The sequence below is a fragment of the Solea senegalensis genome, linkage group LG3 (genome assembly GCF_019176455.1).
Source record: "Solea senegalensis isolate Sse05_10M linkage group LG3, IFAPA_SoseM_1, whole genome shotgun sequence".
NCBI lineage: Eukaryota > Metazoa > Chordata > Actinopteri > Pleuronectiformes > Soleidae > Solea > Solea senegalensis.
In genome coordinates, this window is record NC_058023.1 from 18,763,134 (window position 1) to 18,783,470 (window position 20,337).

At 40.1% G+C, this 20,337-nt stretch overlaps 1 protein-coding gene across 2 annotated transcripts in view; it reads left to right on the top strand.

The window, feature by feature from the left end:
• The window catches only part of mpped1 (metallophosphoesterase domain containing 1), a 95,161-nt gene that overhangs the window by 22,170 nt on the left and 52,654 nt on the right, over positions 1-20,337 (top strand). For both annotated transcript variants that reach the window (XM_044020729.1, XM_044020730.1), the window contains one exon: positions 12,555-12,780. In XM_044020729.1, the coding sequence (XP_043876664.1) occupies positions 12,555-12,780 (226 nt within the window). The remainder of the gene's footprint in view (positions 1-12,554; positions 12,781-20,337) is intronic.

Here is a 20,337-nt window from a genome sequence, read left to right on the forward strand (position 1 = left end):
GGTTTAGGAATCACAGGGTTCCTCATGATATCATCAGCGATACATGGACCACGATACCAGTAATTCAATTCAATTCATTTTATTTGTATAGTCACATACATAATCTCCAGGCACTGTACATAGATAACATCATTGAGACAATAATATCGCGATACAATGATTCTGTCATAATCAATATATTGCCAGACAATCATATGGTGATACATCACGGCATCTGTCTAACTGAAGAAAAGAAAAAGTGCAGGATTTCTCAATGTATTCACAGCATGGAGAACAAAGTGCAGAAAGTCTATGTATTGAACGTGGATGGAACTTTTTTTAATGTTGATTTTGTGAATTCCACTATAGTGCACATGACATGGGTCATTGAAAGTGCTTAAATGTTGTGCAAGAAAGAAGTTAAGTTGATATTTATGACACCACCTACTGTTTCATGCGCCCTGCATTGCTTGATGTACAAAGACGAGGCCTACGCAGAACAAACGTAGTGTTGTGGCCACTGTACACTGACTCTCTCCACTGCTGACGTGAGATTCCATGCAGAACAATGAGCAAGTAACGTTAAACAAATGAGAGCAAACTACGTGATGCCTGAGAAAAGCAAATTCCAAGATCTAAGGCTTACCAAAGAAAATGACAAGACTGACTTGCCCAAGATCCCACGGGCAAACTTGACCAGATGCAGAGTGTCCAGCAAATCTATAAAGGTGGACACCATGGCTGAAGTGGCTCTTCCTTGCCCTCCCATCTATAAACTATATCAGCACATGTGGTCCTTCAATGTGAGGGAATTGGTCCTGGACAGTCCTTGAATAGTCCAGGCCAACAATGGTTTAGAAATCCTGTAATGTTTTAATTGTTTAAACAAAAACAAACAAACAAAAAAAAGATAAATAAATAAAAAAAAAATAATTACAATAATTAACCCCCCTGACTTTTTAAATTGTTAAATCACAATAATTTAGGTTGGTGTACTTTTGTACATTTTGCAGAAGTGGAAGGCTAGTTTAATGCCAGATTTGTCAGATACAGGGTACAGCTGACCCCCGCCACTGTGTTTCAGTCCAGTGGCTGTGCTCCGGTCATGGAGGGAGTACTAAACAAATCATTTTTATTAACTGATTCTGACAAGTCGCTAGCCCCTTGTTTGTGATGACTCCGCCCACGATGAGGTACCATTTTTAGGGTCTTAGGCTGATTGATTATACAACAGGGAGGAAAACAATACCGACCAGAGATAAAACTAAAAAAGAGCAGAAGTGTGAGGTGACTAAATTGAAAAAAGAAATGAATGAGAAGCATGTAAGTGTTGATGACATTAGCAAAGTTTTTGTGACAGAACTTACACAGTGGAGCTCTGAAGCAGCATAGCAAACAGAAAAAAACCTCTTTTGTGGGCTGTGGATTCTGTGGAGTAGTGGACTGGATTGTACGAGACCGGAGTGTGCATTAATAGATAAGGCAGGGAAATAAAAACAAACTATAAATAACGTTCACTTGCACAGCAGACAGTCATATAGAGGCTTTAATGGAAGCTGAAGTATTGGATGTTGATGAATGGATGGCAGTACTGGATGTTGGCACGGCTCCGGCTACAGTGTAGTTACTGAAGCAAGAAGAAAAACTCTGTTGGAAAAAGGAGAGGGTGAGGAGGAAGAGGAAAATGATAGACCATTTGAAAATAAAGGAGGAGGCTGGGAATCACTAACTTAATCAGCCTGTGGTGGAGCCGCCCCGAGGGTTGCTGGAAGAGGCTTGTTTGCCGCTGTGTGGGCTGTGAAAGAATATATGGCAGATGCCATTTTTTCAGCTGAATGAAGGGAAGATGGATAGATCTCATACACAGAGGGAGCGGGCACTGGAGGGAGATACAACATGCCCCCCATCAGGGGAAGCTGATGATGCAGACTGCTCCTGTGGAGGCAGCAGAGGCCATTTCACAGAACTTGTGATGAGACTGGCTCTGTCCTGTAGAGGAGGCTGGAAATGTTGGAGCTCTGTTGGACTATTGATGAAAACACACTACAGCAGTTTTAATTATTGTTGTTGCAGGTGAAGTGAATGGCTCTTCTCTTCAGGAGAAAAGATGCCATGATTTGGTCTCTGACGTTCAGATGAACAGGATATGATCTGAGGAGTGGTGGAGGTGCGGCCTTGCTCCCTTACTTTATTTGACTAATTAATGGGGTACTTCAGGTTGCTATTATACAAGGCAATGGCACATAAAAAGCAGCTGACTGTGCTGCGTGCTCCCACTGTGACCAGCATAAGACAGACAGTGAAACCATGTTTGCCAGCTGGGAGACAAATAAACACGGGTTTCATCCACTTAGAAAAAGAGACACCTAATAAAATCTATGCCTGCTTAAATCTATAACATCGTAAGAGTATATCAATTGCTTTAAACGGTCCTATCCAACAAGAAAGGGAGTTTCAAAAAGACACAGGAGTGGCTGGTTTACTGCTACCTTGTTTGTTCATGTTGGCTGTCTAATGGTCAAATTAAGTAGGAAACACATTATAACCATATTGTAGACTTCTTTAGCCAACACCTATGTTGTCCTGCTGTCCCTGCTGGCAGCCATGTTTTCACTCGGCTTCACTCAGCTTTTTTGTTGATACCTCATATAACCACACCTAAAAAAAAACAGAACTATAATTTCACACATACACCCACAGTAAATGAATTGGGACTGATATTCGGTTTTACACTATTCACTTCACATTTTGCACTATTATACATTTAAGCTTACCGTCCATGCACTGTCAGTATTTCTTCTTTAGGTTTCTTATTTTACAAAAAAAACAACAATTTATCTGGCACCTCCTACAATTTCATTGTAAGTGTACAATGACAATAAAGGCTTTCTATTCGATTCTATTCTTATTTTTATTGTGCATTCACATGGACCACAAAGTCACCTTTCACACAATTGAGGCCCCGTCACTTGCTTGTCATGACCTACATCCTGCACATATGTTAGTGGTAAAGTGCATACAATAGCTTAAATATTTAAATGTAAAAATTTCAATTTGATGCAAATGTATCATTATTTGCACATGTTGGTTTGCTTGGTGCAAATGATGAGAAATCAGGATATGACTGTGTTTTATCTCTATGCATCACATTTCATACTGGACTGCAATGATTGATCAATTTCTGAATTCATCGTAAACTATTTAGATTTATTCGAGTTTGAGTTTTCACTGGAAAAGAAAACATGCACAAGTTGCCCTCAGTTGACAACTTTTTTGCAGAGGCTCTCATCTTAAAACTGTTCCTATATGTTGATATGCACTTGCATATAAAGTAGTTAAGAAAGCAACACAAATGTAATGTAGTGCACCAGGGTTGTGGTTTAGCACTGGCTGAATGTGGCGTCAACAGGAATCCATTTTTACATCAGACATGGGACGGATGGCTGGTGGCCACTTCTTAAATCCATCAGGAGCCCACGTCGTCGCTCTTCCCAAAGTCGCTGCTTAATCTTCAGCCACATTATCCCGGAGGCGACGTCGTCACAGTAGATGTGGAAGTGGAGCAGACAGCATGAAAGAGAGGAAGATGATGTGTAGGACAGAGGAAGAGGAGAGGGAGAGAGAGACCACCTACAAGGAGGCTTTATGATGTGCTGATCTGTCTTTGTCACTGGTTATGTGTGTGTGTGTGTGTGTGTAGTGCATTATCCTCAGTGAGGACATTGTGAGGTGTGAGGAAAGCGCTGCTGTGCGCAGATAAAATGTGTGTTTTGGATGCGTTTAGCTCTGTAGGTGGTGTTTGTGTACGCTGTCTTATAATTGCCGGTTGTCTTTGTTTAGCGTCTGCTCATGTAAGTGTGTGCGTGTGTGTGTGTGTGTGTGTTCGTGTGTGTGTCTGAGATGAGACGTGGTGAGCAGGGTGTGGGCGGTGAGTTAAATGAAACAAGTGAGACTTAAGTTTAAGCTGAAGGTGGGAAGACAGAAGTCTTGATGCGTCTCCTTCTCCATCATTCATCTCCACCTCATCTCTCATCTTCCCGTTTTCTCCTCTCTCATGTTTCGCCTGACACACACACACACACACACACACAGTAAAGGAATTAGGACTGATCCGAGCTGAGTCTTTAGCCTGTCTGTCTTTGAACATCAGTGCTCAGGCTTTTGAAGCTTCTCTGTGAATTGTTGCATTTCTGTTTATGCTCACATGGATAAAGGCTGACGCCGTGCTGGGTTCTGTACATAAAAAAGACATACATAAACTGTGTGTGTGTGTGCCCACATGGCTCACTTATGAGGACATCATAGTCGCTCAGAAGAATGTTGCAATTGCCCTTTTTGCAAATCCTAAGGAAGGTTCCATTTGCCAAAAAAAAAAACTATTTGAATGTGACTTTTTTATTTTCAACAACTCATTTTTATCAAATGATGTCATATGTATCAACATTTTCAAAGGGGAGCAGCTGTTAGTTAAGTGGGCAAAATACACATGACATGGACACAATTATTTGGCCACACGTGTTAAGTATTGAATTCAGGCTTTGGACATTTCTGTTCATTTCTTTTTTTAGATATCTCTCATGTGCTTATGATATGTAAGTAGTATCAATCTGACACCGACCCATCACTGAGCTTTCAAACTGCTAGTGATCTACAACACTAATATATCAGGAAGGTCATTCATCAGCATGAAGACATCAAACGGTTCCTTTCATTAAAATGGGACTTGTCATTCTCTGAGTTATCCTTTAACAACATCTTTATAGAAAGTTATGGATGCTGTTTTTGCACATAATACTGTATGCACGTATGGATGGATGGATGAAGAAAATTGTAAATTCAACTCTAAATCTAGACGTCTTCGATTTAGACCAGAAATCTGAAAATAATATCTGGTTTTTATTATTAACTTTTTCACACGGCCCTAATCCCGGCATGGTTGCACTCATACTGACACACTCTGCTATAAATTTCATCATTTTTGTGTTGGCAGGAATTATTGGCTCCCTGTTTTCTGCAATTACACACACACACACAACACATTGACTGGTATTAAGTTGCTTGGCAGGACATTGTGGGTACTAGGTTTTGGTATCTACACACACACACTCTCTCACACACACTTGGGAATTAACTTTGTTTTGGCAGGCGGGACATTTCTGGCTTTTTTTTTGATTTTGCATGTGCACACACACACACACACACACACATGCACACGCACACACACACACACACAATAGGGGCAATCCCTCCGTGCGCCAGAGCTTTCAGCAGGGCAGGGATTTTCCTCTTCAAAGAGCAGACCACCCATCAGCAGAACAATTGTGGCTGAACTGTGGTTCTCTCTCACACACACACACACACACACACACACACACACACACACACACACACACTGCCTCGTAGAGGGAGGATGGATTTGTGTTGACAGTCAGACAAACATACACAGAAACTGACATTCAGGCAAAGCAGAAATCAGAAAGACGGTCAGAGGACTGGAGGGGGGGCGGGTACTTGACAAAAGAGCAATGACACTGAACCTCAGTGGAGAGAACTTTAAAAAGATGAGGGGACTGTGGAGGAAAGACTCGAGTTCAGCTGTTTCCACGCCTGATGGCAGCCTCCTTCCATCCACAGACAAGCTACAGTTGTATGGTGACCATGCCATTTAATTGTACAACTGTCCTTGTCCCTGGATACAAACACTATATAGCGGCAAATCAGCTTGCATCAGGTTTTTTTTCCTGTTCACCTGTTACATCACCAACCAAAATAATGTCGTTCGCATGTTGATCCTCACGCCTTGTCCATCCATTCAGAATTTGTTCAGGTTTTCACACTGTTATCTTCTTCTTTTATATACTGTCTTCTTCAATGAAGTTCCGGTAGCTGAATGCAAACTTGTTACAGACTTGCTAATTAACTTAGATGTAGGGCTCAATTTTATCGATTCATTTCATTTGTTGTTTAGGGCGATTTGTTTTTTGTGAAAATCAGAAAATCGAATGTCCTCATGCCACCGCCGATGCTCTCCTTGGGCTCCCATGGTTCACAATGGGCTGACTCCTCCCCCTGCTTCTGCCAAGACTCACACAGCCTGGTAACAAGAAGGGAAGCATGACAGCCAGCAAGGAGAATTGTCGCTCTCTGTGAGAGATAAAGCACTATAAGCCAGTAGAGTCACTTTCACCTTGTGTCCCGTATGACAGGAAAGGAACACAGCGGAAAGCTATTGTAGACGCGGTCACAATGCATATTGTTCAATATATGGTGCCCATTACAGCTGAAAAGCTGGTGTTTATCCACATGCTGCAGATGTTTGGCCCCATGTATGTAAGTGTACAAGTGCACACGGGCGAGGACAGAGCTTGTGGAGGTGCTCACCCACCACAACAGCATTTCTTCACTCTCAAAAGTGAACATTTTCTCACAGTTGTTTCATTTTCAAATCTCGTTGGTAAGATTCCTGAGCTAAGACATTGTTAGAAGCTGGTCTGGACTAATGTTGTGGTGGGAGGAAACCCATGCAGACACATGGGAACATACAAAGTCCACACAGAAAGAGGGAATCAAACCCAGCACCTTGTTGCTGTGAGGCAACAGTGCTAACCACTAATCCACCATGCTTATTAAAATACAGTAATGGTAATGTGTATTTTAATTGTCTTGTTTTAGTCGGACAATAATTGAATAAGTCTAACATCAGGGAACAGCCACCATGTTGTCCTCAGGCTTCCCCTTTGTTTATTCACTCACTCACTCCCTCACTTACTCACTCCCTCACTCCCTCACTCGCTCCCTCACTCACTCCTTTTGTTTTTGAGTTATTTAGTTTGACGTCGCTATCTGCCTCATGCCGCCGCGCTGATTCACTTCCATGCAAATTAAAAGTATTTGTCGCTTTAAAGCAGCCTTTTGAATTCAAAGACAAAAAGATGGCCGGGTGACAAAAAGCACCCCGCATGTTGTGTGTGCATGTGTGTGTGTCTCACACACACAGATGTACACATGGGTCCACCCACATCCTCTTCCTTTCTTCTTTCCTTTCTTGTGCCTTTTGTCACAGAAGCAACAAATTCATTTTTTATTCGATGGAGAAATTATCTTGTGGCAAATGATTTCTTCTTTGTGGCGACAACAACAGACTGCATTGTTGAGCTCCTTTCATTTTTGAATGGTTATTATTTTCATATTGACAGACAGCAGTCTCAGACAGAGAATTACAATAAACAGATGCACTCACTGTCTGCGTGCTTTAAGTCTTATTCAGCCAGTTGGTATTCACACCTTGTCATTTCAAACTTTATTCAGGGGGGAAACTTTCACTAAATTCATCCATGAAATTTAAATCTAAGTCTGCAAAGTAAAGCCATGTGAGTGAGTGTGTGTATTTGTGTCCAGCTGGTGGATTTTTATGTTTCTCCCTGCAGTATTTTCCATCAGTTTACATTTAGCCGTCAAACATCCTGAGTGAGAAACTGCATTTCACATCATTTCAGGGAAGAGCCAGGGTTTATTTTTCTGTTTAATATATGAGCATCTTTTCTTTGTAGCCTCTCTGTCTCCCTCAGGCTCACACACTTGTGAACAGTTCATCCCCTCTTCTTGACTGTCTTTGACTGTTTCTTTGCATATTACGCATTGCTGATTGCTGCTTCCTAGTTTTCTGTCTCCTTCTTGAATCCTCATTAATTGGTTTATTTGCAAATGAAAGCAAATCTACAAAAAGCTTTTACTGTTGATTGTACAATCTTAGTTAGGATGGTCTTGAGGGATGGCTCGATGCCAATGTGTTGTGTACCAGTATCACCTTAGTGTATCTATTGATTCTGACAGCAGCAATGTGTAAACATGCAGTTGCTGCTATTTATTTCCACGTGATTTTGACCGGCATCAGACGATGGACGCAGCCTCAGTTCACATACTGTCTTCCAGGTCTTCAGGTAGATGTTATGCTCGTGTGACGCTAAGGGTTCCTTTCCTGGTGAGATTTGTCATCATTAAAGAAGTTGGAACTTGACAGTGAAATAAACCAACTAATTAGCACAGGTACACAGCTGATATCGTAGTAGTAAGGAATCAGAGGGTTTATTAAAGGGTTTTAGAAAAAAACAAATACTACATAGGGTAGTTCAGTGTGTAATATTTAGGGTAAGGCTAAGTGGCATAAATGGAAAATATAACACATCACACAATTGTGTTGGTTAAGGTTTAGAATTGCTATGTATTTCCGGCAAGGTCCTTGCTTTAAGTCACTTAAATCACCTTTCTTGATTTGAACTTCAGGGGTTCGTCTTGACCGTGTCTGCATGATTAAATGCATTAAGTTGCTGCATTGTAAATGTCTAATTACACATTTTGACTTTGAGTAGTGTACTTTAGTAAATGGCTGATTAGTGTATTTAAAAAAAATGGTAAGGTAGGTAACCTACCTGGTAAGGCAGAATACATCCCATCTTGAAACGTTCTTTTACAGCTAGATAAATATTCAGTGACCACCTTCTTCACTTCTCCTTTTCCCTAATTGGGAAAACATATTGAGAGGAGAACAGAGGAGAACTTTGGACATAAAGGCCATTGAAATGTGAACTAGCGTGATTATATGCCATTCATTATTCAGCGAATAGGCTAGCAGTGAAGCTAGTACTGGAGTACTAGGTGTACTTGTCCTGTGAGCTTCAGTTGGGGTTTGGTAAAAGATAATGACTAGATTTTTTGTTTGGACATTCCTTCAATCTCAGTTTATGAGAGGTGTATGAACAAACACTGCTTGAGATGCCAAAGTCTGATGAAGAGGAATCAACAACATATTTTGATTGTGCACTGACGAGTGTGACCGTGTGCCTTTGTTGAGGTGCAGCCCCTCATTTAGGAGACTTCTCTGTTGTCTGCTTGACAACTAAACACAAGTCCTTCCGCCAAACAAATGGGAGCAGTGCTGGAAGAGGCGGAGGAGGAGGAGGAGGCGGCCTGGGCCCAAAATGCAGAGATGGGCACTCTGTGACAGCTGCTTTCATCTTGTTATTATTCCTCCTTCACACTCAAGGATTTTTGGGCTTCCTAAACTACTGCATTTCGGTCCCTCTCTCCTCCAAACCTCCTCTCTTTCGCTCTATCTGTCACCAGGCTGTGATTGGCTGTTGTGACAGAGCCATCGCCAGGCTGTCAGCCTCCTCTAAAGCTCACTTTAATTAGTCCTTTTCACTCACATGACACTCATGCACAGATGCATGCAAACTCACACACATTCTTGTGCAGCGTTAGTAGTGAGGACACCCACCGGCATAATGGCTCCCCCTAGCCCCTTACCTTAACCTTAACCATCCCAGCAACATGTCTATTCCTAACTCTTAATCTCTGAACCATCAGAAAGCCCCTTAAAGTAGCCAGGACCAGCTGAAATTGCCCCACACGGTCAGAATGTCCCCACATAAAATGTGAACCAAAATATTCCACACATCAGTCCACACTTATGGAACAATTACTCAATTACTAATTGAATCGTCAACTATTTTGAGTGTTTTAAAGAAAAATAGAAATACAAATGCATGTTTTTCAGCTTCTAAAATGTGACTATCTTCTTGTTTCTTTGCTTCATATCACAAAGATATCATTAAAACAGATTTTTGCTTTGTGGATACAATAAGACATTTGAATACATCATCATTTCCATGATCAACATGTTTTAACATTTTATGGACCAAATGATGAATCGAGAAAATAATTATATAAAATAATAAAATTACTGACAGTTAATATGTTTGTGAAAATAACCATTAGTTGCAGCCCTGCACACAGGTTTGCACGACATTTCATCGCATGACATTGCAATGACTTCCATTCATTTGGACACCCTAAACAAAGCCTTATCTCCAACCTCAAACATAACCGAAACCTAACCATAATTAGAATCTTAGCCCTAACATTAACCAGTTCCTCAGAAAGGAGATTTTGCAAATAATGTAGGACTATAATTATAAGCCAAAGATTGAGTTATAGATACAATATGACAGTGATTACTGTATAAGGATAGAAAGGGGTGGCCTTTACAAACGCAGTGGGGACTAAAGACATTTTACATCACATACGTTGTTTTGCACATTATTAAAAGCTTAGTTGGAGCTCAAAGAAAGAGCCATGTTTTAGTCCATCACAGTATCATGCAATCACAATACAAATCTTAGCACTACCATTATCCATGAGGACTACAAGCCCTGACAAGGTCAACGTTTATACCAGAAAAAAAGGTCCTATAAAGGTAACAGATACAAAAACACACACAGAGAGAGAGAAAAGTCACTCACAGACATAAATGCTGACACTTAAATCAGCACGCTCAGCTGCATGCCATGTGTTCCTTGTAAAAAAAACAAAAGCCATCTTGACTCTAATCTCCATCACCAACCTTGTCTCACAAGTAAATTGCTCTATTTTTTTATATATATATATATATATAAAGATGTTAATTAGTTTTTGAAGGGAAAAAGAACAAAACATATAGGATAATGAAAAACAAACGCATAACACACAGAACATAGCTCGTCTATGTTTAAAACAGCAGCCCATAGTCATGGTAAAACAATACAGCAGAGATCATATGAAGAGTTAGGAAAAAACGAAAGGAAAAATACACACAAGCTGATTAACATATGCAGAGTGAGATGTATGATCATTCTGCAGCTCACTACAGGGTCCAATAACTTGTCCTTTGTTATAAAATCTCAATCTCTTGATATGTGTTTTTTTTCTTAAGGTCCTTTTGGCAGAAATGAGAAATGAGATTCTTCTGCAAAGCATGGGATATGTCAGATTTCAAATTTGGTTAAACTGTTTCATAAGTGTCAAAAGTGAAATATGTTTCAGGTATTTAAAGGATAATTTTGTCATGGGATGGGAGGGGAGGTGGTGGTGTGTAAAAATTAGGGAGTAATTCATTAGCAGAGGATCCTGGCCAAGCTTATGATAACAAAATAACAAATAACAGTGTAATTTACGAAGACAAAAAATTTAAAAAATATATTTAAAGAAAATAAAAAAAATCCACAAGCAGCGTAAAATACAAAATGATTCTTTTGTTGTGTCAAATTAATTTAGAAATGTTATGTGAGACCAGCGCTACAAGATTCAGCTGATTTTGTAATTAGTTCCGAGCTGATGAAGCAGCAAAGTGAAATGTGTGTGGACGTAATAAGCCAAGGATTGCCTTATAAATAAAATTTTGCCAGTGATTTGATCTGCAGACAGATGGAGCAGTCATCCATCCCTGCCTTACAAAAAGCAGTGGTTATTAAAGATTTAAAGATTTCTGCAATTGATGTAGATGCTGAAATCCTCCTTGCATGTACAGTGCAGTACATCACGAGAATCAAACACAGACATGAACGTTGCACAGTCACAAGACAAAGCCTGATTTTGAAATTTAAAAAAAAAAACTCCAGTGCTAGTGAAAGGAATGCAGAGTTTGTGATGAGCTAACAGGGGCAGCTAACAAGGTGCATTCAAAGACCCTGGAAAATTCCAACACTTCTGTGTTGAGCCTCACAGTTAATCAAATACCCTAATCGTGACTATAAAAACACACTAAAACGTCCTGATAACACATCAACAATCTGTAAGTAATCTTCCAACATTTGGTGTCACACTGTTCTCTAGCGTCATCTGTTGTTTGGCCCATTTCTCACTACGGACACATACACGGACGTGTTGTGTAGTGAAGGTTCTGCTCCTGCCGGCTTTGCTAGGTGCTGATCAATCGGACACCACTGTGCCAGGTTCTGAATAGCCAATTAAATCCACTGAGACAAAGGAGAGAATTGCTGGAGATGTGGAGGAGAGGGGTGATGAAAGAGTACGGAGGAAAGATGAAGCAGCATCAGCTGCTGAATAAACGCTTTAATATTCTGCATTCCAAACTTCACAGCGATCACTCCGACTGCTTCCCCTCCTCGTCGCTCCTCCAGATAAAGATTCCCTGATGGATGCGCTCAGCTATGCTTCCACAAACAGAAGACAGCAGTGCAGTGGGTTGTGGCCTTGACTGATGGAGGGAAGCTAAGACAGATGTACAGATTTGCTAGAAATGAGGGGGAACAATGAGAAAGCCTTGTCGCTTGTGAAAGCCAGGCCGTCTGGGATGGGTTTCATGTCTTCCCTAATTTCCCTTTTCTTCCTTGTTTTTCCCCATGCCGCCTGTCAACCCCTCTTTTGTTAATTTCTCCGTTTTCACCACCGCCCTTACACTTCATGTCTCTTTGTCCATGTCCTGATGTCTCTTTCCATTTTCTATGTCCTCCTCTGTCTGTCCGTCATCTCTCAGTCTAGCCTACTTCTCTGTCTTTGTTTTCCACCCTCCCCCTTTTTTTGCCTCTTTGTTGATCTTCATTCCACCACATTATCTTTTGGGTTTACCTCATCCATCTTTATTTGTCATCAAATATCTGCACTTCACTATATTTGTCCTCCCAATCATTACATTACATTTTCCCAAAGTCTCCCAAGTCTTATGTTCCTGCAATGACTCTTTCCCCTTCTTCTCCCCCTGCCTTTTCTTTTACTCCTCTTCCTCCCTGCTACTGAAGGTACCCTGCCCTACGACATCAAGATCGTAATTGCCGGAAATCACGAGTTGACCTTCGACCAGGAGTTCATGGCTGACCTGATCAAGCAGGACTTCTACTACTTTCCCTCGGCATCCAAGCTGAAGCCGGAGAATTATGAGAATGTCCAGTCGCTGCTCACGAACTGCATCTACCTGCAGGATTCTGAGGTCACTGTACGGGGCTTCAGGATCTACGGCTCCCCCTGGTGAGTCACCACTACTACTACTGCTGTGTTCTTATTGATGAAGTACATAGATAATTCATTACATCATCAATTCCACAACATATTTTGTTGTGGTCGTCCAAGACTTCACTTTGGTTTGGATAACATCATCACAACATCGTCAAGGTTTGACAGGGATTGTCTTGCTACTTGGCAGCCATCTTGGTTACACTTCCAGGCAGCTGTTTCCGACTTTTACCTAAATGAAGCAATGTTGTGTGGGACAGAAAAACTATTTGCACATTTGGAATAATCAGTCAAATCTGATAAATAAGGGTCAGAAATAAGATATTCTTCCATAGACTACATGGTTTCACCACATCCAACCTTTTTATGGCTAAATCCAGCGATGTGATGCCTTCGACTTTGGCTCCAAATGCTACGATATTTGAACAAATCTTTTAAGCTGTGTCTCAGCTGAAGGGCCAACACAGTGAGTTTCAAATCCAGTGAATCACTTCAGTGCTCCAACTTTGGGCTGATTGTGGCTTATTAGTTTTATTGTACTATATAATATTGTGCAACATGTGAACTACAGGAAATGTGTATCATCGCTGTTGTGTTATATGAGTGGTCAGTTAGACCTCAGTATAGCCGTCTCTGCTGTTGTTGAAGACAGAATTCTATTTATTGAGAACTTGCTCACTGCTGGGGAACCCGGTGGAGTAGTGGTTAGCTCTCTTGCCTTGCAGCGAGAAGACCCGGTTCTCTCTGGGTTCTCCGGCTTCCTCCCACACTCCAAAAACATGCAATGTGGTGTGATTAGGTAAATTGGACACTCTAAGTTGACCATAGGAGTGAGTGTGAGAGTGAATGGTTGTTTGTCTCTATCTGTGTGTGGCCCTGTGATGGACTGGCAAACTGTCCAGGGTGTAACTGAGATTGGCACAGCACCCCCCGCGACCCTCTGGTGGAGGACAAAGCGGTAGATGATGACTGACTGATGCTCATTGCTGCTTAGAGATGAGTGATGTTGCTCTTTGGCTTTTTGCTTAGTGTCTACAGAGAATTTCCTACAGGTGAACACAAACAAGTGCTGAGAGAAATTCCCCGCTCAGGTCAAAATGTATTGGCCATGTCTTTCCACACAGCATCAGTTGGTGTACATCATTTGATTACTGCATAGCAGACAGACCATGTAGATGGATGCACTTTGACCCTGGAAGATAGGAAATCATGGATAGAAACGCAACAACCCCCACAGTGTGTCGTACAACACTAGTCATGTGTTATTTTGAGGTGAATCAATTTATCATCATAAATTACTGATGTACTGTGTGCCATGATGAAATTGCACACACAATGGAATTCGTTGTGGGGTGTGTGGGGTTTACAAATCAACACAAACTTGGTTGTCAAGTTAAAGTTGCAAATATGTCTTTAAGATGGTGTACAACTGAGCTGGCAGCCATGCTGTCTGAGAACATCCCTCTCCATCTCATGCCAACTCGCCCTTTAATGTAATAAATTCATGACAAATCTGAGCTTTCATGTTGTTTCAATACAGAAACTGCATATATTAAATAATGAGAGTGCCAAGTGGCGCCTCAGTGCATCAGTAGGTCATTGCCCCAGGCCTTGTAAAACAATAATCCAGCTGTGACTGAGGTGAAATGTTAGTGTTCTGACACAAAGCTTTGCCATTTCAAATTAATAATAAATCTGCTTTTTAATTCAGCTTCTGTGTGTGTGTGTTTAAGGGTAATTGGTTTGCTGTGATAGCAGGGTCCCCAGAGTTTATTGCCGAGGTCACAGTAGAGAGCTGCCTAAACTGGTTCAAAAGCAGGAGATGGGAATAAAAGAGCAAGAGCAAAAAAGAAGTGAGGGAAGGGGAAAGTGAGAGAACCTGAGAAGGCAATGAAACAAGTGAGAAGTATAGGGAAGAAAGAAGATGCGGACATGGATGAGAGAGAGAGGAATGTAGAGAGAGGCAGTGAAGAGGATGGTGATTGAAGAAGACATTATTATGTGTGTGTGTGTGTGTGTGAGAGAGAGCCTCGGCTCCGGCAGCACAGAGGGCTCCACAGGGATTTAAGTTCTCCGTCAATGGTAAGAAAAATGAAAGGAGAAAAAACAGCTGCACATGTTTTTGTTGTTGGTTGGTTTCATTTTGGCCATTCAATCTCATCATCTTCGAGGCATAAAACCGATGCGACTCTCGACCAATCAAGCTAGTCAGAGCCATGGTATTAGCCAATCAGAAGTAAGGCAGGCGGATCAGTTTTACCAAGGGTGGACTTGTGTGGCTGCAAGGCTTGTATAGCTATGTTTGTTACGCTTGTATAGCTACACCCATACATCTCGGCTAGTAGCTGGTAGCTCAGTGGTAGAGCGTGTTGTTTTTCAACTCAAAGGTTGTGGGTTCAATTCCCTGCTCCCGTAGTCTACATGCCTTGTGTCCTTGGATAAAACACTTAACACCGTGTTGCTCCTGACGGCTGTGCCAGCAGAGTGGTCAAGACTAGAAAAGTGCTGTATAAATGTACCATTTAACTGGCAGTCAGTGTGTCATGGTGCAACTCTTGTGTGAACAGAGGCGCTTTATTTTGGTACAGCAGAGCAAACATGTCCCACACAGACCTGCTGAGTTATTATTCTGCTGTTACTTAGGAGTGGTAGGAGTAGAAGGCCATGGTCGGGACTATAATTTTCTCAGTCCGTTATCTCAAGATCACTATTATCCCATAATAACAAGATGAATTAGTGCGTAATCGAAAGATAAGAAGGCTTATTTTATCGCAACAATGAGATAAATGAATGCATTATCTTGAGATAACAAGGCCCATTTTGTGTTAGACCTTGACTGAAGTACAACATTTTAAGCTACTGGCAGGTGTCAGAGCCTATATGGTGTTGCTGGTACTCATCACTCAAAGAAATTATCAGTAAAGAAGGAACAACGTTTTATTATCTACTTTGTTATCTTGTTATCAAGAGAAACAGGCCTTTTTATCTCAAGATAACACGTTAATGTATCTCGTTATCACAAGAAAACCAGCTTTGTTATCTCAAGATTACACATTTATCTTATGATCACAATAAAACGGGTGTTGTTATCTCGAGATAACATATTAGTTTATCTCATTTTCTCGAGATAACATATTAGTTTATCTCATTTTCTCGAGATAACATATTAGTTTTATCTCATTATCTCGAGATAAGATATTAGTTCATCTCATTATCTCAAGATAACATGTTAGTTCATCTCATTATCTCAAGATAACATGTTAGTTTATCTCATTATCTCGAGATAACATGTTAGTTTATCTCATCTCATGTATCTCATTATCTCAGATAACATGTTAGTTTATCTCATGTCTCGGTTGTTTATCTCATTATCTCGAGATAACATGTTAGTCTTCTCATTATCTCGAGATAACATGTTAGTTTATCTCATTATCTCGAGATAACATGTTAGTTTATCTCATTATCTCGAGATAACATGTTAGTTTATCTCATTATCTCGAAATAACATGTTAGTTTATCTCATTATCTCGAGATAACATGTTAGTTCATCTCATTATCTCGAGATAACATGTTAGTTTATCTCATTATCTCGAGATAACATGTTAGTTTATCTCATTATCACAAGAAAATGGACCTTGTTATTTTGAGATACATTATTTTATCTCATTTTCTTGAGAAAACTGACCTTGTTATCTCGAGATAACATATTATTGTATCTCGTTAGCACAAGAAAATGAGTCTTATTGTCTTGAGATAACACGTTATTTTTTCTCATAATCTCAAGAAATGTTATTTGATCTCGTTATCACGATAAAACTGGCCTTGTTATTTCACCATAATGCACTAATTTATCTAATGCATGCATGCGTGCAGGCAGATCTTAACCCTGAGAAAGCACTGAGAAAGTTGTGGGGCCCCTCAAGGTTAAAATGTCCTCACGAAGACATGAATACAGTGCACACACGAGCCACAATCTCTAGCAGAAGTAATGGGACAGTGTCTGTTCTGGTACCTCTGTTGCCATGGTGATGCCAGGCTGGCGCTCCTTTACGCCATCTAAACACATTTAAATATGTCTGCTATAAATCTACTGATAAATAGATAATAGCAATACATTATTTTATAAATAATTCAAAGCATTATTTATAATACAATAATCTATTATATGTATATGTGTGTAGTAGTGTTGTTTTTTTTCTGTTTTACATATACACCCTTCTCAGATCAGTATTAACATTTTCAAAACCACATTAGAAAGTCCCTTGTTTACAACACCCCAGTTATTTATTTTTTTAAACAAATTGCAAATCCTGTGGCTTATTCATGAAGCCAATTCTTTCCAATTACTTATGTCATGTTGCTCAAATATATTATACTGTTTCTCTGTGGAATAGTCTTACCACCCAAATCAGTAAGGCATTTATTCACTATATAAGTCAACACATGGAAAATGGTTGTCATAATTTCCCTCATGTGAAGTACAATTTGTCTGCATTAAGCACATTTTCTATTAAACTTCCTTTTGTATAAATATGTCCTGAATTGATTATTTCCTCTGTGATGAAATAGAACCAGTCAATTAAAGATTTATGTTCATCATATACATAAATTTCCCTTCTTTGCATCAGATTATAAAGTAGTTTATTTTATTTTCTGCATCTGTGTATTTAAATCTCACATATGGACACATGTATGGACAATTTAAAATAAATAGAGCACATATCATTGGGTTCACGACCCAGTTGGAATAAGGATCTGTCTGCATGGAGCTGCATGTTCTCCCCGTGTGTGTGGGTGGGTTTTCTCTGGGTTCTGCAGTTTCTCCAGTCCAAAAACATGGAGATTTGGGGATTAAATTGACCCTAGGTGTGAGAGTGAGAGTGAATGGTTGTGATGGACAGGCCACCTGTTCAGTGTGTACCCTGCCTTTCGCCCTGTGTCACCCTCATGTGGAGGATAAAGTGATAGAAGATGAGTGAGATCACAAATTAGATTCCACTTGCAAAATCTATCATTAGAATTGCACTAGTTATTTTACCCAAACTATTCAGCACTTCCCAGGTTCCCTTATGTTTGTCATGTTGATCAATTCCACATGCTGAAGCTTTAATAGAAACTTACTTTTATTAAACATTATTAGAGGTCACAATCACACCTACCTTGACTGTAGATACAATACAGCAAGATAAATAACTATACAATGGGAGCCCCAGTCTCTAGAGGGCAAATAACTGTAATAATGGTGGGAGTAAAATTACTGAAGTGACCAAGTTGACATAGCCTCAATATATAGTCAATACATAGACTTTATGCACTTTGTTCTCTTGATATATATATATATACATATAATCAATATATTGATTATCTCAGAATTGTTGTATTTAGATATTATTGGTATTGTGGGCCATGTTTTGCGTATCGTATAATGAGGTAACCTATGATCATATTATTGTTAATATTGACATCACCTCCAGAGTTTGAAATGATGTGGTCAGCAAACGTAACACAGTCCACTCAGTCATGAAGCTCACTCATAAACATCATGTCTTTTTTTATACTATTCATTCAACATGGATTGTTGATTGTGCTCTTCAGCTGTAATCTGTCTGTCTGTCTGACTGGATCTCTCTTTCTTTTCTGTCTGTCACCTCTCATTCTGCATTCTGTTGTCTGCCAGTACAGTCACAACTTCCCCTCTCCTTTAATTTCTCCATCCCTCCATCCATCTGGCTTCACGCCCCGCTTATTTCCTGTCTTGCCTTTCTGCAGAGGTATTGCAAAACCATGTGCTTCTCCAGTCCAACACACACACACACGGGTTTATGCAGCTAGTCCTCTTAGCACACTGCATTGACTCCCAGTCATTTGGACAACTTAAACAAAGCATTACCCCTAACAGTAACTATAACCAGGTAATGTCTATACCTTAGCCCTAACCAATTCCTCATAAATTAGATTCTGCCTCATTAGGACCAGGTTTTGGTCTCCATGACGACTGACAAGGACAGTGTTTATGCCATCCAAGGTCCTAAAGAGGTAATAAATTCAAATACACAAACACACCTACACTTTTACCTGAGATGCAGATCCATCATGGTGCTTTTTTGTTTTAACCATCCAATTTGTCAGGGAAATGGCATTGGAACCTTCCTGTGATGCTAATGTGAATGTACAGGTTATTTGTCACAGTCGTATCGCTCAGCCAATGCACTCTGAGAGTGAAAGCGATGATGGGACAAGTCACACAGAGCAGGTTCTGTGAATGTATGGGAATAAGTGTTTTACTTTAATTACAGAGCACACTGCAGTTAGACACATACACACATAGAAAAGACAAATTATCATGTGCCAAAAAATACCTTCTCATATGAGTAAACTATGACGGTGGGCTGAAGAGTTCTCATCCTGATAGTCAAGCCCTCAACAGCAGATATTTCCACTGCATGGACTTTTTGTATTTGGCTCCAAGTGGTGGCTCCAACACAAACATTAGGAAACATTCAAGAAAACCAGCTGGATGTGCCTCAAAATGTCCCAGGTTCTCCTGTGACATAACCAGCCTGGTTTGCTTTTGATCGGGGATCTGTGGCACCCACCGAGAGGAATCCTTTGACATGCCAAGTCACGGGAGAACATTCCTCTGCCCACTATTGCACAGTTGATAAAGCTGGAGCATCATCCTCTGATGTAGCATCCATGTCAGTATGAATTTCCTTGGGGACTAACCCTCTTTTCTGCAGTTTGGTAACACATTGGTGCCAGATTTCGCCCATGTTTACGAAATGTCTCTAGTCCTCAGCTATCAAATGTGGGTTTATTTTAAAGGCAACAATGTACTTAGTATCAGGAAAGTTTGAATACAACATAATTTTTCCTAAACTAGATTTATTTTTGATGCATCATCCGTAATGATGTTTGTCACTGAGGCAAACATTGTTACTGGCAGGGTAAGGCGTAGACATGTCACAATATATTGTGCATATTGTGCCTATAACCACATTTATAACCATGGTTACAATGACCAACTAAAATTCCACATGAGTTATACAAGGACATTATTCAGGCATAAGCATATTTAAATATCATTATGGAAACAATGCTCACAGTTGTTTAGAGTCATACATTTAGAATGTTGCTGTGGCCTCCATCTGTCTTGACATAAAGCTAGATACTAGATACTTTTAGCATACAGCAGCAGATGTACAAGGTGCAAACATAAAAGAATAGAAATAATTCAAATAAAGGCAGTGGCATGAAGTCAATCCCAACACAACAATTCCTGTGTGTAGCACGGATGGGGGATGTTCTAAACCAGGGGTGTCAACCTAATATTTGTTCAGGGGCCACATACAGCACAATTTGATCTCAAGTGGGCCGGACCAGTAAAAATAGTAAAATAATAGCATAATAACTTATGAACAACAAGAACTCCTTGCTTTTTTTCTCCTTTGTTTTACATTTAATGAAGGATATTTTTACAAAACATGACATTTCTTGAGCAATATAAGTGCAATTTCAACAATATCGTGCCTAAATGTACTATTTACACATCACACTGGATCTAAAATGGCA